At 39.5% G+C, this 24757-nt stretch overlaps 2 protein-coding genes across 2 annotated transcripts in view; one reads left to right on the top strand and one right to left on the bottom strand.

Moving 5' to 3' along the window:
• Window positions 1-9368, bottom strand: part of FAM13A (family with sequence similarity 13 member A) — a 281967-nt gene extending 272599 nt beyond the window's left edge. Inside the window, 1 exon segment of the mRNA XM_037046120.1 lies at window positions 9121-9368. Coding sequence (XP_036902015.1) covers window positions 9121-9225 — 105 coding nt within the window. The 5' untranslated portion in view covers window positions 9226-9368.
• A 9324-nt stretch (window positions 9369-18692) lies between these two features.
• On the top strand, window positions 18693-23060 carry TIGD2 (tigger transposable element derived 2). The gene is made up of 2 exons (XM_037046121.1): window positions 18693-19033; window positions 19212-23060. Exon 2 carries the CDS (start codon window positions 20134-20136, stop codon window positions 21709-21711), a length of 1578 nt encoding a protein of 525 aa, XP_036902016.1. The 5' UTR covers window positions 18693-19033; window positions 19212-20133; the 3' UTR covers window positions 21712-23060.
• The last annotated feature ends 1697 nt before the right edge of the window (window positions 23061-24757 follow it).

Genomic DNA, 24757 nt, shown 5'->3' with positions numbered 1-24757 from the left:
ATGTAACTTATAGTTTACAGGAAGTACAGGAGCCAACATAATAAGTAAAAGAGACGATGAAGACACAATCAGACACATCCAGAATGGGAGCCTTTCTAACAGACAACTGGCCTGGACTTTTCAAAACATCAATGTCATGAGGAAAAGACTGACTGCAGCTTTTAAAAAATTAAAATACATAAACTGCAAGTATAACACAAGAATCTTCACTGGTTTCTGGTTAAAAAACAAATAAAAAGTCCTTGTGTTTTGGGGATGATTGCGGAAGTTTGCATACCTGTTGGTTATTAGGTGGAATTACTGTTCATGTTTTTAGGTGTAACAACACTGTAAGAGATTACTTCCAGCTGCACTGTGTGTCTGTTATAAGGTACATGAAGTAGGGGCAGTGTCATGTCTTCAAATACGCTAAAATATTTCAAACACAAAATGTCTATGCATGTACACATCTATGTACAGAGGTAATATGATGGGTAATTTTTATCTTTCTTACTAACAGAGCTCTGATGTAGTTTGAGAGGGTGGGAAGCAAAGCACCCAGTTAAAATATACCACTTCCCTTGCAGCATGTTCTTGTAGATACAGATGGCCATATAACTAAATTTTGCTAATAAGATACAAATGGAAGGTGTTTAGACCACCAGAAAAACTCCTTAAAAGAGAGACCAACTCAGTCTGTTTCCTGTCCCACTTTCTGTTTAGGCCACAGATGTAATGCCCAATAGCTACCTTGTAACTGTGTAGCAACCCAGAAGGTAGAACCTAAGATCTAAGGACAGTAAAATAGATAAATGCAGGTGTGGGGGTGGGGTGGGGGGGAGTGGTGGGTTGGGGGTAATTTGCACCCTGATGACATCTGCCTGAAAGTCTGCCTGAAATACCTATCTATGGACTTCGTTTACAAGAGCAGGGGGGCGGAAAATCACATTTTCCAATAATACTATCAGAATGGCAACAATTGTTTACTGAATACATTGTTAAGTCAAGAAAATCTGAGGCATTATAAATAAATTTTATTTATAATAAAATTTATTATAAATAAAATTTTCCAAATCTAGCTCATTAATTTTAACACTCAAAATTCTTTTTTGACAACTTATTAGTTACCCCAATACAAATATTATGTACTTTCTATTATTATCTATGTGCACTGTAGTCTAAACAATGGTTCTTAACTTGGAAACGTATTTTAGAGATCATGAAGAAGACAAATAAATGGAAAGATAATCCATGCTCATGGATCAGAAAAATTGATAAGGCTAAAATGTCAACTACCCAGAGCAATCTACAAATTCAATGCAATCCCTACCAAAATTCTAATGCCATTTTTCAAAGAAATAAAACAATCCTAAAATTTGTATGGAACCATAAAATACCCTGGGGAACCAAAGAAATCTTGAGAAAGATGAACAAAGCTGGAGTCATCATATGCCCTGACTTCAAACTACATTACAAAGCTATTATAATCAAAACAGTACAGAACTGGCATAAAAACACACACTTAGATCAATAGAACAGAATAAAGAGCCCAGAAATAAACCCACATATATATGTCAATTAATTTATGGCAAAAGAGTCAAGAATATACTATAGGTAAAGGACAGTCTCTTTAATAAATGGTAATGGAAAAACTGGACAACTGCATGCAAAAAGAATGAAACCAGACCACCATCTTACACTATTCACAAAATTTAACTAAAAAATTATTTAAAGATGGGAATATAAGACCTAAAACCATAAAACTCCTAGAAGAAAACATAGGCAGTAGACTTCCTGACATGAATCTTTGCAATGGCTTTTGGTATTCGACACCAAAAGCAAAGTCAACAAAATAAAAAATGAATAAATGTGAGTATATCAAACTAAAAGCTTCTGCACAGCAAAGGAAACCAGCAGAATGAAAAGGCAACCCACAGAATGAGAGAAAATATTTGCAAATCATGTATCTGATAAGGGGTTAACAGCCAAAATACACACAAACTCATACAATTCAATAGCATGCAAAAAAACAAGCAAACAAAAAACTCCTGATTAAAAATGGGCAGAGGATCTGAATAGACATTTTTCCAAATAGCACATAGAGATGTCCACTAGGTACATAAACGGGTCTCCAACATTACTAATCATCAGGGAAATACAAATCACATCTGCAACTGAGATGTCACCTCACACTTCCTGAAGTACCAAGATAAGAAGTACCAAATGTTGGCAAGGATATGAAGAAAATGGAACCTTTGTGCACTGTTGGTGGCAACGTAAACTGTGCAGCCACTATGGAGAACAGTATGGTGGTTCTTCAAAAAAAGTAAAAATAGAACTACTATATCATCCAGCAATTCCACTTCTAGGTAATTTACTAATGGAAACAAAAATACGAATTCAGTAAGTATCTACGAACCAAGGATTTACAAAATAAGTCACATTGAGACTGTAGGAAGTGCAGAGAGACAAAAACGGTTGACTCTGGTCCTACGGGTGGTGGCGGAGGTTCTAGAGGGATGTCTCAGCTGCAGGGGGTTCCCCCTGAGAAGTGTGGGATCTAATCCCTAAGCCATGGCCCCCCGCCCAGAGCACCGGAACTGGGCAGAGGTCCCCATGTAACATCTGGCTGTGAAAAGCAGCAAGGTTTCTGCCCACAAACAAGATATGGGAGTTCTCTGGAGACAAAGGCACCCTTTCAAAGGGCCAATGCACACAATTTCATTTGGGTCCACTCACCCTGGGCTCCAGTGGAGAGAAGCCAGAGTGCACTGGAGTCACATGAAAAGAGTCTGGGGTTTGTGGCTCTGGGGAGAGAGCTCCGCCAGGATCCTTGTTTTGTGTCCCTCTCCCATCCTCCAGATGCCATCTTTCTTGGGTGGATCACTCCCCTCCCTAAGGCATCAGCCTGGGGAAAGGCAATAGGAATCCCTCCTGCCCCACCCCATGGGGCTATTGAGGAGTCAGCTGCCTTGGTTAGGATTTAGAGGCCTGGGCAGATGCAGGGAGGGTCAGTGCCTGAGTTACGTGTGGTCAACATCTACACAGCAGCTAACATGCCCTGGTGGGGGGTAAGCATCACAGTCAGTCAGCCTGAGGGTTGACCCTGTGCATGAATGGGCCAATAGTAATCAAGGCTCAATTACAACAGGAGGGTCCACACAACCTACACAAGGGACATTCCTGGAGCACCCGGCTCAAGTGATCAGGGAGACTGCATCACTGTACCCTGCAGGATACCTATTACATAAGGGCAACCAATGAAGACTGGAAGTCAAAGCCCTGGCTGGTGTAGCTCAGTGGATTGAGCACGGGCCTGTGAACCAAAAGATCGCAGTTCAGTTCCCAGTCAGGGCACATGCCTGGGTTGCAGGCCAATTCCCAGCAGGGGACACATGAGAAGCAACCATACCATATATTGATCTCTCTCTCTCTCTCTCTCCTTCCCTTCCCTTCTAAAAGATAAATAAATATAATTTTAAAAAAAGACTGGAAGTCATAGTAGATCTATCTAATACATACAATTGCAAACACCCAGCCAAAATGGGGAGACAAAGAAACAGACCCCCAAAGGAAAGAACAGGAGAAATCTCCAGAAGAGTTAAATGAAATGCAGGCAGGCAATTTATCAGATATAGAGTTCAAAGTGATGATTATAAGGATGTTCAACAGCATGGAAAAGGACATAGAAACCATAAAAAAGGACCAGTCAGAAGTGAAGAATACAATATCTGAAATGCAGAATACACTTGAAGGAATAAATAGTCGGTTGGATGAAGCAAAGGATCAAATCAGTGACTTAAAAAACGAAGTAGAAAAGAAATACCCAATCAGAGCAGCAAAAAATTAATAATAATAAAAAGAATGAGGATAGCTTAAGGGACCTTTAGGACAACAGAAAGCATTATAGGGGTAACAACATCTGCATTATAGGGGCACCAGAAAGAGAAGAGAGAGAGCAAGGGATCGAGAACTGGTTTGAAGAAATAATGGCCGAAAACTGTCAATGAGTATTTTATGGCATGTAAATTGCACTTCAAAAGAGCTGTTAAAAACAGAAAAGAAATTTTTTTTGCCAAATAATACTATTTGTGTCAGTAGAAAGAATATATTGATTTAATCTGCTTTTAGAAACATTGCACATTCTTCATTATCACACACACACACACCTTGTCCCTCTTCAGTGAATCTAGAGGAAGTAAGTTCTGGAATGGGCTACTGTAAGTCACCACTGCGGTTACACTTACATGTAAAAAACCCGAAAGCCCAGAAACATTCATGTGCTTATAGGCACTTGGTTATTCGGAGAAAAGGGGACAACTCTTCATGTCACTAATGTTAGCAGTCTTGGTAGAGCCAAGAAGGATTTAAACAGAAGAGAACCATTTTGCAGGAGGTTGCTATGAATCAAATTTGAAAAATAATCCTGAAAGCCCTATTCTTACTATTGTTTCTCAACAAATTTAAGCAGAAAATAAGTAAAAAACAGAAGGGTTTTTTAAAAACTTACAAAGACTTATTTAACATTCAAGACCTAATACAGTCCAGAGCAGTGTTAAACATTGTGTTTTTGCAAAAATTTATACTAAACTGTTTCACTTTAGAAAACTCAAATGTGCTTAAAACTAATGCTGCGTATAAGTTTTTGCAGGCCTATGTGATTTGCAGTACAAACTGCAGAAATAAAAATATCTGAAATCATTTATTTACACTTTTACAAAAACTAGTTTTTTAAATATTAAGAGAATCTCTAGAAATTAAAACCAAAAGTAAATTAACTGATTATAAAACAATTTTATAACAACTATTTTTCTTCTAGCACATCTTTTCCACTGCTACTGTCTACAAACATTTTTCCTAGAAAGAACCATTTGCCTGAGTTCCACCATATAATTTTAAGTAATTTATACAATTTTATATGATGAAACGCAGTAACAAGTTAGCAATCCTGAAGTAATATTCCTAATTACACCATTTAAAAACATCTCCACTGTTTATAAGCTAATAAGAAGACTCCACTTATCAATTAAAATGTTCTCCCCCCTCCCCTCATTCTAGCTCTATTACTAACATCGTGGCACCCTACCTTCACTTTTGGCTACTCCTCAAATCCTCTAAGTACAGGAGGCCCTAACTGAAGCAAGTCAGGGGGTTCGGGGAGCCATGTGTGTTTTAAATATCTAAGTCTTAACTAAAAAAAAAAATAAAACGGGCTGAGAGCTACAGATTTGAGGAAGCACACAATTAGAGAATGTTGGAACATGAACATTACAAAGACATCTCACCTTACCATTCTAATTCCAGGACAGACTGCCAACTAGACCTATGACCATTCAGACTTCTCTGTCTCACTTTTGGTCATGGGCGCTGATCATCTCATTAGACCACCAGCGCAATTTTTTAGATACCAGAATCTTCAGACGCTTCTTCCTAGTGTGTTGAAACTGTTTCATTACATTGTACCTGGCTGTAGGTCTGTCCTGTGAAATTGGAGGAAAAGTCTGTTTCCATTTACATATTAAAAAAGTTCAAATAATTTATATAGTTCAATATGCTTCTGTGAAAGTTCTTAATATTCAAACTCAATAGTCATTGCCTTCATGATTTTAAACCAATCTTATTTCTAGGCAGAGCTACCTTTCTCTGTTCTTTGAGCAGTCTCTATTTTTACCAATTTAAATTTAACAAAATAACACATGAGTTTGATCAAACTCATACAACACACTCAAGAGTTTAAAATGCAATTATCATCCTATCCCAGCTTAAAAGCTCTCATTTTGTTGCAGGAATTTTCTATGCATAATTAAGTATTTGTGCGCATATTCTTTTTTTTGAAAAGCAGATAGAACTATACTATTGCACATTTTTGTATTTTGTTTTTGCTACTTGATCTATTTGGAGATCTTTCCATATTGGCACTTAACAGCTGTTTAATATTACACCACATAGAGATACTATAACTGATTTATCCAATAGTACTAACATTTAGATTTACAGTTCTTGCTATTACAAATAATTCAGCAATGCATATTCTTGCAAACATTTTTACGTAACTCTACAAGTATTTGGAAGATAAATTCCTAGAGATGAGTTTGCTAGATTGGCAGGTATACAAATGACAAATTTTGATATATTGCCACATTGCCCTACAAAGATGCTTCCGGGGTTCACAGCTTGACTGACAGCATGTGACAGTGTCTGCTTCCCATTCTCTCATCATCCCTTGGTGTTAAATTGTTTTAACTTGCCAATATTTATAACCATAATTGAGAGTGAACAAGTTTCATGTTTATTTGCACTTATATTTCTGATTTGTGTTCCTTCTGTTTACAAGCTTTGCCCACTTTTTAACTGGGTAGATTAGATGTCTGCTAGAAGCACCTGGGGTACATATAATAATTTCTTGTTTTCATTCAGACAGGAGAGATGAACACGATGAAACACAGGGTGCTGGGAATGTGGTCCTTTCATCCCACTTCAACTCGAAGTAGGTAAACCTACCCCATATTTCCCCCTCCTTTGCTTTGTATTTTGTTTTAAATCGATCAGTAAACCAGCGTCAAGAGTATCTCATTGAATCCATGGTGAGTGAGCCTTTGTGTGCTGTAACCACAGCTCCTGCCTGCACTGTGAGGTACATGTAAGGTAGCTGATGGTACCAGGTGGTAAGGCGACAGGAGGGGAGGTGCCCAAGTTAGGGACAAAGGCTATAGAGCCCGATACCCCTGGAATTGTTTCCAGCTCCAGCAAAACTTGGGGCTAAGTCAGGATGGGTGGACACTGGGCTCTGATAATACCCAGAGGAACTGACTGCAACTTCATCAGTCACGGATATGATACCTGAACTTGCCCACAAACAGGAAAACCCCGAGTATATGGTAAGAACCTACACACATGCATTCTAAGTCCCCTCATTCTTCATTCACCAGAATATGCTACCTCCTCACTCTCACCCACGGGTCCTCTAAATGCACAGATGCTACCCTGGACAAAACAGCAGGAGGGGTAGGGAGCCTGAAAGGCTCAGGATTCACCTGAGAGAGTTGAGTTGCCCCAGAAGTGACATTTCACACTAGAAGAGACTAAGATAACATTAACTGGCAAGTATCGTTTCCAGTTCTGCCTGCCTCTCAGTAATTTACTGAGGGGGAAAAAAAAGAGATTTCACAGTAAAAAACCCACCTCTTCTTTGTACATGAGTAGCAATGTAAGCGTAAGTAAATTGGGTGAGCCTGCCACAGTTTTACTGACAGCACTACCAATACAGGAAATGAGAACAAAAGAAATGAAGAACAGAAGTTGGTTAGTCAATGGATATAGGAAATACCTTTCAACCAGTCTGGGTCCCACTTCAGGAATCTGTAAGTACACATGTACACTCTACAAATACTTGATAGTCTATTATTCTGTGTGAAGACTGTCTTGAGCAGCATACCTGAGAAGCTGCTACATATAAGATATGTTTACTGAGCAGAAAAGTCCCAAACTCAGAAAAGTACATCAGCCCACATGCATGCATGCATGTGTCACTTAGTTCACTTTTCTGCCACATTTAAAAAAAAAGTTTTTTACTCTCCAATCACTTATCTTTTTACATAAATACTATGTTGCAATTCCTCCTACAGTAAAACTGGGACACTTATAGCAATCATATCAAAGTGAATAATTTCGTAAATAGTGTGATTTTAATGTGAACCTTATATGAAATTTTGCACATGCTTTGGATATAAATGAAAGGACGCATGGAGTTGCATACATGGATCAGTGTGTTCAGCCAAGGTAACATCAACGTATGTGAGACAGCAACAAATACAGATCTGATCAGACAACCAGAAATGACTGCAAATCTCATGACAAAGGTCAATCTGCTGCCTCACTCCACACATTTCTGGTTCTCAAGTATTTCTTTTACAAAGCTGGAAAAATGCAGATGTGTGTCTGTAGTAAAAGCTTAGTATTTTATACATAAAAATAAGTCAGACTTTAAAGGGAACACATGGAAGTGATACAAAGATAACCAGCTGGAGGCCTGGATGCTCAAGCCTCAGGACTAAAAGGGAGAGATGCAGACCGGTGGACTGACAGCCTGAGGAATTCCGAGTGTGGACGAGAGGGAGTCACCCTGAAGTTTTACTAAAAAAACTCAATCTGTGGGGCTGGTACACCACCTGGTGACCATTCAGGGCCTGCATGTCAAAAATTGCCTGGATATTTCTTGGTGTTTTAGGATGCCATCACAACCCAGAACAAACTGCAGGTTTTCCTGAAATTTTTTTTAAAAAAGGATCTGACCCACATGTGATGAAACACAAAGGGGCAGTTAAGGGGACAAAGAGCAAGATACTTCTCACTTAGCACCTCTGAAGACATAAAATTCTCCCTTGGAATACACTACCAACTTGAAATATAAGTACATATATTTATGCATTTTCCATATATTGAAATAAAATTTTTAATTACAGCATATAATTGACAACACTTGGTTATTGCAAAAGGTTATGTATAAGCACCAAAACAATTGCTTTTGAAATCATGAATTTCAGCCCTAGAAATACACACATTTTCCCTATGGATTTTATATCAGTGTTATTTGTTGATGCTATACTATAACAACCAGAAGTTTCTACATTGAGTCACAAACATTCTCAACCATGCTTCTTCACCACCACTTTCAGCAACCACGCTAACACAGAAATTCCAGAATTAGTAAACGAAAACAGGCATGTGAATACAAAGATGTCATAAACATACTCAAAGGTAATATATTATGATTATATTGATTTTTTTCTCAGTCTAGCCACAAGATTTTCCAATAACTACAACTGAGAATTCATATTTAACTTTTGGGAACGAGACAGTCTCAAATGCTTGAAGTGCTCTACATTAGCTCAAGCTGACTTAACCCAATAAACTCAGCTGCAATTCTCCTTCACCTTGTTTGGAAAGGAAAGTAGGCAAACATGCTGAATGCCCCAGATATTGCTTAATGTCCACTTAAATATAAGTAAATTTGAGTAACAAATCTGCCCCCACCTCCTAGGCAGGAAAAACAAAGTCCGCACAAACATCTCAGCAAACCCAGGAGGACAGAGGCCTCTCCAGGGTCCTTTGCTCCAGGAAGACGGGGTGGCCTGTACTCACACAGATGCCGAGGGCTCCTGCCCCCATCCTTGCAGGAAGTGTCTGGTAGAACTGATGAAGGCCAGATGAAATTGTCAAAATGACAGCCAAATACTGAAATTCCATTCAGTGGAGATGCTTTGATTCGAAAACCAGCTCCCAAATCCCAAGGCTATGGTAAGCCGAGAGCAGCTTCTAACATTTTCAGAAGAGTGGTTTTGTTTCTTATTCGGTTAAACCCACAGGAGCGCCGAGGACTGCCTGGAGTTGAAATCTGATCCACAGCGTCTAGTATTGGCAAGGAGAGGGAGTCATGTGACACGGGTCTTAAGTCGCTGACATCTTTTTCTTAAACCTGACCTGCTGGATGCCACACACACAGGCTCCTTCCGTTCAGAAAATGCTGATCAGCTAGTGGTATTCATGGCCAGAACTAACAGTGCAGAGAGCAAAGGCGCCAACTTGCTTCCTCATTGCTACTGGTTTCTTAAAAAAAAAAAAAATCACATATTTACACTCAGGTTCCAACCTACAGAAATATTCCTCACTTTTTTGAGGCAGTTTTCACTTCTGCTGTACCCTGGAAAACCAGTTATAGTCTATCAAAATTTTCTTCACTTTATTCTATAAGAATTGTCCCAAGTAAAAATGCTCTACTTTATGTAGCTGTTACTTATTGCTTCTAATTATTTCCAAATAATCTTATTAACATATACTAGTAAGAAACATTAAACAATATGTTTTTAGACATCCATATTCTATGTATGTGATTTACAGTCTGGGAAATTAGCCGCTTTCAGTAACTTCCGACTCCACATGCTACATCATTAGAAAATCAGGCAGATTTTCTAAGTTCAAATATTTGAACTCATAGCTATAATATCCACTTCATGTAAGCCAGAAGGAAACTGTTATGTTTTTATTTTTTATTGTCACTTTTCTGTCAAATCTTTTTTACTGGCACACTTAAGACAATGCTGACTAAATACTACATGCGAGGTTTCAGTTGACCCAACTTTAAAAGACTTACTTGCTACAATAACAAAGACACAATAAATTGCATCTTAAGGGGAGGAGATGGTAGGAAAAGGGAAAACTAACATCAGCTCCCATTCCAATACATCCCCTCAAATGTAATACTCCTTGGCGTATCTCTAGCCAACCAACAGTACCCATAGCAGAGGCAAGGTAGCACATTGTGTTGAGCAAGCCAGGGGACAGAGCACATTTTACTTCTATATGTGCACACAAAATACTGCACAGGCTCTGCTTCCGCAAGGCAGAAAAACACAATCCCAGGCTGACTTGGAATAGGAAGCACTTACATCTGTAATGATCACCTGAACCTCAGGCTTGGGAACCAAGAGAACTGCTGCATTTTCTTTTGAATACAGTTTTAGTTATTTCCCCAATAAGTTTGCTAAAGCCATCATTTAACTTTTTAATTTCACAAGTCTCATACAATGCACAACAGGTGCTTACTACCATTCTAAGAATTATGGCTAAGGGGGATTATGGATGAATGATTTATCACTTGAGCTAGGAAGTACATGTACAAAAAAAACTGGACACAATTTGAAAATCTTGTGAAGATACTGTTTGGCCGTTTTGACCTGCATAGTAATTTTTAAAGGCCGTGTACCTGGGTTGGAATTACTATCGCTGAGCAATCAACACAAGCACTTTTATACCTGTGTACTTCACTCTGCCAGCTTCACAGTTTATGATCAACTCCTGGCCCCTGAAAGCACTTGAGTCATTTAAAAAAATTATAACATATATTTATTAATATTACAGGAGAAAGAAGGGGGGAAAGGAGGGAAAGAAAAAGAGAGAGAGACAGGTAGACATCAATCTGCTGTTCCACTTATTGATGCATTCATGGGTTGATTCTTGTACACGCCCTGATTGGGGATGGAGCCCACAACCTTGGCCTATTGAGATGACTCTCTAACCAGTTGAGCTACAGGTCCAGGGCAAGCACTTGAATCTTAATCCTTCAGTTAGCAAATGCAATACACTAAATTGCTTAATCAAATTTGAAATGTGTGCCCTTAGCATTTGAAAATTAGAAGACAGGAAGAAATGTCATGAATGGAAGTGGCTGGACCCAGAGCTGCAAGAAGCCATGGATTCGGATGGAGAGGGCATTCTAATGGGCCTGTGTGATAAGCACAGAGACAGACATCAGCAGGAAAAGCAATGGGGGTTAAACAGCAAAATAAGAAGTCTAAGCTGGGCCTCAAACAATCAGGAACCAGTCCAGGTTCTTAAGTAGAATGAACAGCTTAATAAACTAGTGATGAATTAATCTGGAAGTTTGACTAGAATGTGCTAGAATGTGAAGGAGACTTATTGCAGATAAGTGGACCTTGTTCACAATAATCCAGCGGAGATGAAGATGTCTTTTACTATCTAAATTCAAGACAAGTCACATGAATTTTGTAGAAAGAACTCATAAAACTGATGACTGACTTTATAGATGAGGCAAAAGAAGTAGCACCCTACTCCAGATAAGAGAAGCATAAAGGATGATTCTAAAGTCTGTTTTCCTGGGCACTGAAGCAGTGCTTAATAAATAAGGTATTTAACTACAGTCTGCCTGAAAAACTTCCAATTTATGCTTGTCAACTTACTGTGATTATTAACAGTGTACCTTCACTCTTAAAAGTGTTCTGGGAAAGTTGAGTCTAAAAGGAGGTAAGAGCAAAGGCCACTGCATGAGTTTCAGAAGGACCCCCTCCATCAGGATCCTAAGAGTGTAGGACCACCAAAGAGTCCACCTTCATCGGGAAGACCTCTTCACTCCCCTCCACTCTCTGTGGGAACCCAGGCTTCCTCCTTCCACCTTTAACTCCCATGCACAGCCCTGTGGGCCAGTTCATGAGGTGAGAGCCTGAGAAAGTATGTGTGGATCACTCCAAAACACTCACTCCACCAGGGGATTTTCTGGACCACCACATCCTAAGTAACAACAGGAAATGTCTACCTACCAAGGAAATTTTCTTTGTCTTCCTCTAGCATGTGAATTTTCTTCCACGATCCCCACACCCTGAAAACAACACTGAGACACCATCAGTGGTGATTCGGTCTTCAAACTAATCTGCTGAGTAAATCTAGAACCACCAGAAACTTGAGGCTTTGTCTCTCTTCTAATGTAATTTTGAATGCTTTCTCATTTTCATTTATTTTTATTTTTCTAAAACTTGTATTTTATATTTTATTGTTGTTGTTCTGTTATAGTTGTCCCAATCCCCCCCCCAACACCCCGTTGCTCTCCCCTGCTCCATGCCCCCTCTCCCACAGTCAGTCCCCAAGCTTTTATTCATGTCCATGGATCATTTATACCTGTTTGTTGATCAGACCCTTCCCCTTCTTTCCCCTGCCATCCCATTCCCCTCTCCCCTCTGATCACTGTCAGCTTATTCCTTGTTTTCATGTCTCTGGTTCTATTTTGCTCATTTGTTTGTTTTGTTCATTAGGTTCCTCTTATACGTGAGATCATATGGTATTTCTCTTTCATCGCCTGGCTTATTTCACTTAGAATAATGCTCTCCAATTCCATCCATGCAGTCACGAAAGGTAGGAGTTCCTTCTTTCTCATTTTTCATTTAGAAAATTGTACTACTTAAGTGATTATACCTTTGACAAAGGAAGCTTTAAAGAAATACAATTTTTACATTAGTGTTTTATAAGTAAGTTTGATTTAAATATTTTTAAATGATCTTAAAAATCATTGTCCTAGTTTATACTGTGTATTATAAGGTTACTTGGCTAACAGAAGGAATTAATTAGTTGGGAAATAGAACATGTTTGAGCAGAAAGTTGCACTTGGTTCTAGGCAAACACTAGAAATCAGTCACTAAAAATAAAATAGGCTGGTCACAAAGGATATTGATCATATGATTCCACTGATATGCAATGTCCAGAGTACACAAATCTATAGAGACAAGTGGTTGCCAAGAGCTGGAAAACAGGAAAGAAGGTGGTGGGGAATGGGAGTGACTGCTACTGGTGTGGGATTTCTTTTCGGGAGATTGAAAGTTCTAAAACTAATCAAAGCTCAGCTTGAGAAACACTGTCATGAGGCCTGTTAAATCTAGATGCACTGGAGCCAGGTGTTAATAACCATCTTCCTAAAGCATAAGAGAGTCTTACTAAGGCAGAATTGCATCAAGATGTATTTACCTAGATAAATTGGGGATCACTTAAAGGCTGAATGAGCTAGTCTATCAATGATTATTTAAACTTTTTTTGAATCCTAGGTCTTTTGAGAATGTGTTGAAAGCTTTGAACAATGCAGGCATGATGTTACCCCGAGGAATCTAAATAATTCATGGATATTAGAATAGGGCTCTACATGACTGTGGTGAACCAAGACAAACACAGGATGCTGCCTGGATAAAGACTTGCAAGGATGGAGGACGGAATGCTGTCAACCTCAAAACTGACCGAGCATCGCTCTCTCCTGGCTAGCAGCAGTGACTACTGTTCCTGCTCCAGTGCTGATAACTCTAGCCTCTCTATTCTGATAGCTTTCTAGAAAAAAAATTAAGATCCCCCAAAGCCAAATTACCCCTGCTTTCTGACAGCAACCAGTCCGGAGGAGACTCTTCCCTTTCTTTAGGCTTTGCTAAAGTCACGTTACCCAAGTCTTGTAACAAGCTCCACCTGATTCCTCCTGTGGTTTTTCAAGGTCTTGATCTCCCCTAATGCAGTAGTAAGCCCAGTTTTCACAGCCTGCTGGTATTCGGCTGATGGGAATCAATAATATCATAAAATATTTATATTATGTTGTTAAAAAAGTATGTATAAAATTATGTGTATTTCAACTTCATGTATCTCGTTATATACACACACACGATGTAATTACATTGATACAAAAAAAAGACAGTAGATACACACCAAAATGTTAAAAGTAGTTACTACTGAATGTTGGTATTATTTTCCTTTTCTGCATTTCACATTTTTCTTCAAAGACTGCATATAATTTAAAAAGGAGGGAGGAGTAAAATGAACAATTCCCTCCCAAAGAAATATATTATGAGGAAGGAATCTCATATTCAAAATGGTGGTTGCGATACTATAGTTTTCAAACTTTAGCATGTTGGAATCAGTTGAAAGATCACTGGGTTTCATCCCTTGATGAAACTGGTACTCCAGAATTGGTATGTTGGGCCCAGGTAATTCTGACCCATCAGGTCTGAGGAGCAACCTTGAGAAATGCAGCTTTCTGGACAAACTGGAACTTGAAGGCTGCAGAGACTGACAGAGGAAGGAGAGGACTTTTCGAGCTAACGCAAAAGCACAAAGAGCCTGAAAGTGCAATGCTACATGTGCTGGGGATTGTAAGAGTGAGTGGCCCGATGCACAGTGGACTCTGACCAAACTAGTGGAACTGCGGGGTCCTTCAGAGAACAGCTGGACACTGGGCAGGTTTGGAAAAGTAAGGCAGGCATATAAATGTCACTCAAGTTGACATCAATGTCACTGTTGACATCAATCAGCAATTCACTGGTTTCTTCCATTTGTATCCACATTTTTCAGGAACAAAAGTCTAACTTTTTCTTAAACATTTCCAACAGTAATTTTTATTTTTTCAACCCTATTAAACTGAGTTCTCCTAAGAACTCAATTTTATCTTTGTTTATGTGGCCATTCAACAGAAAACCTACTCCCAGCCACAAAGGAAACAAAGAAAACAAGTTTAAAAGTCCCCCTTCTCAGTTGTTGTCCATGTATCCTTTATATAGGTTCCTCTAAATCCCTCCCTTATTTCAGGTACTTGAAAAATAATTAAATAAAAAAATTGAAAAAAAAATAAAATGTAAAAATATAAAAAATAAAATAAAAGTCCCCTACTGGACATTTGTATGACCAAGAGTATAAGACCTCGCTCTCTTCCCAAATCATGTTAACTTTTTAAAAAAATATATGGGATTTTCTAATGAGTAATTTGATATTCCACTTGTGTCTACAAACTTTTNCCCCTTCTCAGTTGTTGTCCATGTATCCTTTATATAGGTTCCTCTAAATCCCTCCCTTATTTCAGGGGAAATAAGGGAGGGATTTAGAGGAACCTGTACTTGAAAAATAATTAAATAAAAAAATTGAAAAAAAAAATAAAATGTAAAAATATAAAAAATAAAATAAAATAAAAGTCCCCTACTGGACATTTGTATGACCAAGAGTATAAGACCTCGCTCTCTTCCCAAATCATGTTAACTTTTTAAAAAAATATATGGGATTTTCTAATGAGTAATTTGATATTCCACTTGTGTCTACAAACTTTTAAGTGGAAAAGTGTTCCTATCTTTACCATTTTAAAAGGGAATTTTTAATATTAAAAATGAATAATTTGGGCTGTTGTCTACAACAAAGTAATCATCTCCTTTGCAGTTCAAGAAGACTTCAAAAAATAAGCTTTCATTTTACTGATGACAACTATTTCACATCGTGTTTGCTCTAAAATACACAAACACATCCCACAGACAAAAATATTTTAGTTGGAAAATGCTCCTCAAAAATTTGTCCTTTAAAGTAGGTGACAGTTAATGGTTTTTGTGAAAACCACTTATTTTCAAGTAAATGGAATTCCAAAAGCAAAAGAGAAGTGATTCTCTTAAAATCAAGAATTTACCAAGAGATGTCCTATTCTATTACGAAACTATTGTGAATAAAAAAATACTGCTGAAAGTGAGGCCACATAATGTACTTGTTTTGATGTTATCTCAGCAAAAAAGGGAATTTAGAGCTTATAACCATGAGAAGCATAAACTACTTTCAGTTGATTGGCAGTAGTTTTCAGAAAACCCACATTTCAATGAACCAAATACTCATGCTTAGTCTGATAAACACTGTTTCATATTTAATGTGCTCTCAATGTTAGAATGACTTTTTGGTAGGTTAATGCCAAAATTCCATTTTAATAAATGGCAGTTTTAATCACACGTAAATAATCATCATACATTTTTTCTTTTTTTTCATGTCTTTAAATGCCTTGCTTCTGATAGCACGAGCAGAGCACGGCATTTTAAAGACTGACTGGGCTCAAATCTCATTCTGCCACCTACATTTAACAAATTCATATACTTTTTTAGGCTTTGTTTTCTTGTATACAAAACAGAAGTATCATCTACCTTATACTACTGTTGCAAGGATTAAGAAAGAAGGAAAGTCATACTGTTGGCAGAATTGCCCAAGGAGTGAAATGTCTTTTGATTAGAGAATAAACCACAGCAAATGGTAAAGGACAGTTCGAAGATAAAGAATACAAAATTTCTCTGCATAATAAAGTAAAAAGAATCTTAAGATTTCACAAGCATCTGAAAGGAAAAGAGAAAGGGGACCCAGATATGGGAAAATGCTGGGGAGAGACTGTCACCCAAAGAGAGAAACTGACCAGTTCACTGTGGCCAGCCAGTCTCTTAATACAACAAATATGCCCCAAATTCTATTTTAAGGTCCCCCTACTCTTGCACTCTAATATAAATCTGTCATATTGCAATTCCTCCCTCCAAGAAGAAGGAAAAAGTCTGTTAAGTAAAACTAGCTCCTGTAAAGACACAGCTGTCTTGGGTAAAGTCTTATGAAGCATCTGTCAAACACAACTGTCTTGTGTGAAGCGGTGTTTTGAGGAAATCGAGGGATGTGGGCTGTGCTCCAGATTTGAATGTACAGGAGGTAATGAAAAGGGAACAAGCTATAAGAGATAGGATATCAGCAAGCTGGAAAATTCGGCAGAAACAGAGAAACAGTGCAAGTGATATCTGCAAGAAAATTAAACCTCAAAGATATTGGCAGACAGAGAAAAAGCCGGTTATCTTATTTAAATATCATGGGACGCAGTGACCCCAGTAGGCTGGAGGGGTATGGACAAAGCTAGGCTGCTAACACCTGGTCATAGGCCACATTTTTGGTTGGCAGTCAGTAAACTGCAGCTCTTCCCTTATGATGGTGATACAATGGATTGCATCAGATACAAATGTTTTCACGCTTCTTCAAGGAGCAGAGGAGAAGGCTAAATTATCAAGGAGAAAAGGCAAACTTTTAAAAGTAATTTAAAACTAGTATGAGATTGTATTTTAGCCAAAATAGTCAACCAAGACTGCAGAAACTGTACGGTTGATATGGGGAGGAGGGAGAGAAAGATTTGCCTTCCGGAAAAATAGACATTTGTCAAAAACCACTTAAAACTTCACAGCCTAGCTAGACTATCAGATATTTTTCCATCATGCATAAGAGAGGAAAGTTGTGATTTTGAGGAAGGCAATTGAGCAATTTGGGCGGGGGAAGTTAGTTACAAAGCTTAGAATCAACATCTCTGTAGTATGAAAGCTTAAGTCAGTTCCCTTTTTAAACAGTCTAGCAACAATAGTCTTGGCAATTAAATGACGAATTATTATGCTACGGTGTTAACGAAAAAGGTTAGTCCTTTATGTTCTGATACTAGAGAAACTTAATCGAAACTTTTCCATTCTTCAAGGTATACAAAAAAGAAAGAAAAGGCGAACCGCGTTTTCCTGGTAAACGGGTGACGCTGGATGTAGGGGTAGCCGCTTCCTTCTCCCGGGACGGTTCAGGGGGCCCAGCAGGCAACCGTGTCCGGGAGTGGCGACAAGGCACTCACGGCAGCTGCAGTTATTAGGGCACCGGTGCCAGCATGGCATGCGCTCCATTTAAAATGCCAAAATAAAAACATATTGTATCTCCATACGTTTGAAAGAACTCAAGGGACTCTTTGTCAAACTGCAATTCTCTTATTACTACTGAGAAGCAAGGGGAGTAAAGGGTCGGCAGGAAATTCACGGAGTCTCCAAGCTCACACGTCCCCCAGGTGTAGTCAGTTTTGCAGATCTACTTCTACAGAGAATGTAGCTTCGACTGTTGAGCATCTCACCAAAGAAAGAGGAGAGACTCAGAGCCAGTTTGCCCTTTCCCTCCACCCCCCGCCCTCACAACACCTGCTGCACCCCAGCTACCTACGACCGCGTCGGGTGGGACGTGCACAGTATTAGCCCCAGCTCCTTTCCAGAACCCGTTCCCCACCAATAGCCAGTCTTCCTTCCCTCAACCAGCAGCCGAGTCCGCTAGCTCCTACCGTGGTTCAAAATCCTTTCTCCAGCTTGTCCAGTGCGGGCCGGCGAGCGCTAGGAGGCGCAAGCGCCAGGGCCGCTATTTGTAAACACCGTCCACGTGCTCCTGCCCTTTCCATTTGCACCGGGCTCCCGGCACCTGAGGATGCTCACTTTTCCGGCGAGCTCTCTTGACGGATCGAATTTTATCCTACCTGAGCGTTGAAGAAGCCTGACTTTTCGAGCCAGGACCCTTGGAGAAAGGTCCAAATGGGGTAAGCCAGTACTGCCCCCTGCTGGTCCATGAGTCAGTCGGCAGGCGGGAGCAGCCGGGCCATTAGCAAAACCCTCGTGGCACCTACGTTCCCCTCATCCGCCGGCTCCGCCCCCCCGCCCCCCCCCGCCCCCCCGCCACCGAGCGCCCGCTCGCGCTAACGACCCCGCCCCCGGGCCGCGCGCGCTCGCCCGCGCAGGCCCCGCCCGCTCGCCGACAAACGTTCCTGCGGGGGCGCGCGCGTGCACCCTAATCCCCCGCCTTCCGGCTCCGGCGGCGACGCTCGCTCCAGGCTGTTGCCGCGACCAGTGTCAACCTCCCTCCAGAGACTCCATTTGCTCTCAGGGCGGACTGGCCGCGGCGCAGGCAGACGGAGAGCGATGCCCCCATCCCGCGGACTGGCGTCCTCTGGGCCGAGCAGCGGCTCGCTCGCCGGCTGGCTGCGGCGGTGACACCAGGTCGCCAGCGGCCAGGGACGAGCCCGGGCTCCCTCCGCGTGAGCGAAGACGTCCCGCGCTCCAGAGCTCGCCCTTCAGGGAGAGGCCCTCGCTTACGCGACTTCACTGTGACCTCTTAATTTCAGGAGGTAGGCAATTCAGGTCCCGGTCTCTGTCATTTCAGATAACGACTGAAAGCATTATTTGTTGTATTTAGCCATCGCATTGATAGGAAACGTTAATTTTTTCAACATAGTTTCAGGATAGGTGTGGGTAATGCCACAGACCCTGATATTGAAAAAAAATGTTTTTGGTATTTTCCTTTAGGTTTCGGAGGCTTCGAGTACCTCTACAGCCCCCCCCACAGGAACTGCAGTACTTCTGTTGGCCCATCGGGGATCATCCTCCACCAGGATTATTGTATAACATCACCTCTGAGCCTTCCACCCCATACCCTCTACCATGAGTCCTGATTTCCACCAGTGAAGTTTTTTGATGCTTTCTTAATCATGTAACACCACCTATTGTCTACCCTTTTTCCTTTCCAGTTGTTAAATACATTAGGTATGAGTTTGTGTCTATTAACGTACAAAGTTTTCTGCTTGTCTACTTTTGCCTTATTTGCACCGCTCACTTCTCTCCAGCCTACCTTACCTTGCTTGCTTATGATTTCCATAACTACTCACTTGGCGTAACCTGTAATATCCCTTGTTTGGAAGAGGTAGCATTCCATGCAATGCACTGCCTGAAAGGGAACAGTCAGGGAATGGGTTTTCCCATTGTGTTTTCCTATATGTCAAGTATGCAAGTCCTCTCTTAAACTCTTTATTCTCCAGCACATTTCTCAAAATACTCCCAACTGAACCTTAGTCCTTTAGCAAATAACTTCACCGGTAATGGTGGCATGAAGAATTGAGTATGCAATAAGACTGTTTTCCAGACCTTGCTGGTACTGTATTGGGTGCAGTCTCCACTGAAATTGTAGTTCATGAAAAGACCTTAAACTAAATGAGGAGGAAGAAAGATAGAAGGGTTAATTGGAGCTAGTCCTTGTTGAAGGAATTTGTACATTTTAAAACAGCAAAGTGAAAGTCACTGAGGCCTTGCCTGGAAATTGGCCAGCACACTATCCATCTAGACCCTAGGGGGCAGGAGGGATTTTAAAATCCCCTTTTCTAATCTCATTGTGTTTAAGTCTAAGTTGTTAAATATCTTGTTCTAGTAACTGCCTAAAATATTGGACATTATAATGTTGGGGAAACGTAAGCGTGTGGTATTGACAATTAAGGACAAGCTTGACATTATTAAGAAACTTGAGGAGGGCATCTCTTTCAAAAAACTTTCTGTGGTGTATGGAATTGGTGAATCCACAGTTCGGGATATTAAAAAGAACAAAGAAAGAATAATAAACTATGCAAACAATTCAGATCCTACAAGTGGGGTATCCAAACGAAAATCTATGAAGTCATCAACATATGAGGAACTTGATAGAGTTATGATAGAGTGGTTTAACCAACAGAAAACAGATGGAATTCCAGTGTCTGGAACAATTTGTGCAAAGCAAGCCAAATTCTTTTTTGATGCTTTAGGGATGGAAGGTGATTTTAATGCATCATCTGGCTGGCTAACTCGATTTAAGCAGCGCCATGGTATTCCCAAGGCTGCTGGTAAAGGAACAAAATTAAAAGGAGATGAAACTGCTGCCAGTGAATTTTGTGGTAACTTTCAGGAATTTGTTGAAAGAGAGAATCTACAACCAGAGCAAATTTATGGTGCTGATCAAACTGGATTGTTCTGGAAATGTTTACCTCCCAGGACATTAGTTCTTGAACCTGAGCAAAGTACTTCTGGTTATAGGTCAAGCAGAGAGAGAATCATTATTATGTGTTGTGCAAATGCCACAGGTTTACACAAACTTAATCTTTGTGTTGTGGGAAAGGCAAAAAAGCCCCGTGCGTTCAAAGGAGCTGACCTTTCAAACCTCCCTGTCACTTATTTCAGTCAAAAAAGTGCATGGATAGAACATTCTGTTTTCAGACAGTGGTTTGAAAAATACTTTGTGCCACAGGTACAGAAGCATTTGAAATCCAAGGGGCTTCTAGAAAAAGCAGTGCTGCTTTTGGATTTTCCTCCAGCACATCCAAATGAAGAATTGTTGAGTTCAGATGATGGAAGAATAATTGTTAAATATCTGCCACCAAATGTCACAAGTCTAATTCAACCTATGAGCCAGGGAATTCTAGCCACAGTAAAAAGATACTACCGAGCAGGGCTTCTCCAGAAATACATGGATGAAGGAATTGATCCAAAAATGTTTTGGAAGAACTTGACAGTGTTGGATGCAATTTATGAAGTATCAAGAGCTTGGAACATGGTAAAATCAAGTACCATAACCAGAGCTTGGAAAAAACTTTTCCCTGGAAATGAAGAGAATTCGGGTATGAACATTGATGAAGGAGCCATTTTAGCAGCTAATTTGGCAACAGTTTTACAGAATACAGAAGACTGTGAACATGTCAATATTGAGAATATTGATCAGTGGTTTGACTCTCAGAGTAATAACTCAAGCTGTCAGGTGCTAACTGACAGTGAAGGTGCTGAGGACCAGTCCAAGCCTGCTGAGCAAAGGCCTGCTAACAAGACTAGAAAAACAGAAGTGAATCCAGAGAAGCACATTAGCCATAAAGCAGCACTTGAATGGACTGAAAATTTACTGGATTATCTAGAACAACAAGATGACATGCTTCTGTCTGATAAACTGGTATTACGAAGGCTGCGAACAATAATAAGAAGAAAACAGAAGATCCAAAATAACAAAAATCATTAATAATGCTTTTCAGTGTATTTGAATCTTTTTGACTATCTGCAGCAGAGCTTATCTTGCTTCAAGTGCTATGGATTTCAAGGACAAATTTTATAAATAATTTTAAGACTAGATGCTATTTTGGATTACTTAAATGACTGCTCTTTAATGTCGGTTCTAGTAAGTGAGCATTGACATGTAACTTGTCTGTCTTTGTTTCTAATCTGTATTATAGTAATTAGATCATAAGGTTCCTGAAACCAGGGATCTTGTGTCTGTTTTGTGCCTGAATTTCATTGTGTCTAATAGAGGACCACGCACACTATAGGCAATCAATAAATCTAAATTAAATTGATTTTTATGACTTTCTATGAGCTTCAGTTTCCAAATTGAAATATGTTGGAAGTAACTTACCATTTCTGTGATTTTCCAACCTGCTGAAAATTTTAGAAATCAGCCAAGATTATGCTTAAAGTATTTCACTGTGAAAGCAGAAAACTAAAGGAAAACAGTATAAAGCCTTAAATACAACATTCTATACTAATTCATTCTTTGTGGCACTCAGCAATTCAGATTGGCCATCTCTGACTATAATGAAAGAAGAAGAAATAGGTTAAGATATCCCCTAGGGCTTACATTTCGCTTTTATTCTATCTTCATAACAGAAAGAATGCCATCTGTGTTCCAAAAAAATAGATTTCAGTTCCCAACCATTATGATTAGAAGAGGTAAGGGAGGGTTAAACTTTTATTATCTGTCATTTTGGTCTTTTAATAGTGTAGATGTCAATGGTTTTTCTCTTTAATAAGCTATTTGATATTTATGTGATACTTACTATAAAGTATGTCATTTTTCTCTCAGCCTATTTTTTTTCTGTGAGAAATACTGAGAATATAAGTACCAGGTACTCTGTGGAACCATCCCATGAACAATGGGCTGACATGAAATAGAACATGAGAAAGGCACTGTAGAACAGCCATGTGACCATGGCCAAGTTACTTAATCTCTCTGTAAAATAGGAATACCTATCCTAGAGAGGTTTTGTGAGGCATAAATGAGTTAATATATAGATTTTAAGTAACATGGGTTTAGATCAGGTCCTGACTCAGAATTAAGTTCTCCTTGAGTGTTAGCTACTGTGCTGAGTTTCAGAAGTATGTTGAACAGATCTAGTGTGTGACAACCATGCTGTTGCTGCATTAGGAAAACCATTTAGAGATGGACATGAGATCAAAGATATACAAGTAGTTTCTGTTGAAATACAGTAATATTTATTGCAGTGGAAAGGAAAGGTTAAGTATCATTTCATAACCACCTACTGCTAGGTACAGTGTGGTATACAGGTATGTGTAAGACATCTTAGGTTGAATTATTAAAAATGGGAATGGAATTGTAATTTTTTTGCTCCTGCTAATAAATAAATAGATACTGGCTTTGTTCATAAAAGAATGTGTTATTAATATTGGCATAATTCATTTAAGTAACAACTTACCTTTAAAGTAGATGAGGTAGCAGTAAGCAGGGCACTTGAAATATTTTATCAATCTAAACTAATACATGAATCAGTAGAAAATCAAAGCAAATGAAATGTCATAGGAGACCCTGGTCATAGTCATTAGTCCCAGCCATATATAGGCATACCTCAGAGATACTGTGAGTTTGGTTCCAGACCAACACCATAAAGTGAGTATCACAATAGGGTGAATTGAAATACAGTGTTTTTGCTGGTGGAGGGTTCTGCCTTCAGTTTGTAAAAAAAATACAAAATCTGTGAAGCATAGTAAAATGAAGCTCAATAAATGAGGTATGCCTATATTAAAATACTGCTTTGCTTTTCACAGAGCTTTTTGCTTTTTTTCAAAAACTTCTCAAACTTCCTTTAGTCATGACATGGAAGTGATTTGATGCAGTGTTTTATCACAAATGTAGTAAACTAATTTCATAAGTGTAATACAGTCCTCCACATCCAGGTATTATACTTGAATTATATTCTCTAGGAAGATGAATTGTGTTATCTTAGGTCACCCCATGTCCTTTTATGTATCCTAGTTTGAGAAGCACAGAAATACTGTGCTTTCACTTGGCTTGTGTGCACCTTAAAGAAGATATCCACAAATTCTGGCAATTGATTACCATTGATAAAAGTTCATTTTTTAGAGGATTTGAAAACTAACAGATTTCAGACCAAATGGAAAGTGTTTGGCAACTAAGTACACTTAAAAAAAATTGTGTAGTGGTATTTACTATTTTATAATTCAATCTCAGAGTAATACAGGGATTGATTGGGAAATTTTGAGTGCTCAATAGATATAGTGGAGTCAGCAGGGTCCAGATCAGTAACCTCAGTCAATCTAAGCAGAATAGTAACATAATGACGCCCTTGTCCTAGGAGGACCAAGGTGGGCTAGAAAGCCGAACTGACATGAAGCAGGACACAGCAACCTAGGTCACTGGCTCAGTGGCACTCTACCTCCAGTGATGTGGCTGGAGCTTTACACAGAGTATTACAGATCAGAGCTGGGACCGAACTCCAAATTTAGCCCTCTGCAGGATGGGCTCTGTCCACTTACCACCTTAATATTTTCACAAAATTGACCTTTCTCGTTTAAATATATGCTTCACTTCTTAAGCAATAATATTGGCAACCTCAGGTCTTATGTGTCAATTATGGCCTTTTTTTGTTGTTCAAGTTGAAGTAAATACTAAATTTTTTTTTTTTTACAACTTGACCATCTGTAACCTAAAATCATCTTGCATACCTCAGTGGTGCACTTTGAGAAACAACAAGCAGGAGAAGGTGGTTGAAGGCTACCAGATCGCAGTATAAACACCAGTCTCTGCTTTCTCCCTAGATAACTGGCAGCTTTTTGGACTGCTCTGAATCTCAGGATCTTCAGATGTAAATGGGTTGCTGGTCAAAGTGACACATTCTGAACACACCAATCATTAAGCAACCCTATAGCTATTCATTGAGATACCTTGGTGTCCAGACTTGGCTTGGAAAATGAGTTACAACCCTTAGAACAACTCTGAGCAGATCTCCAGGGGGCTTGGGCACCCCTGTTGGAGT

Source organism: Sturnira hondurensis, unplaced genomic scaffold, assembly GCF_014824575.4.
Source record: "Sturnira hondurensis isolate 20B ecotype Veracruz unplaced genomic scaffold, ASM1482457v3 Scaffold0004998, whole genome shotgun sequence".
In the NCBI taxonomy this organism is placed as follows: domain Eukaryota; kingdom Metazoa; phylum Chordata; class Mammalia; order Chiroptera; family Phyllostomidae; genus Sturnira; species Sturnira hondurensis.
The sequence above is the reverse complement of the archived record's forward strand: the minus strand, read 5'-3'. Positions and strand labels throughout refer to the sequence as shown.

Excerpts from the sequence above, each read along its gene's own strand:
- TIGD2 (XM_037046121.1), top strand. The coding sequence starts at position 20,134 with ATGTTGGGGAAACGTAAGCGTGTGGTATTGACAATTAAGGACAAGCTT.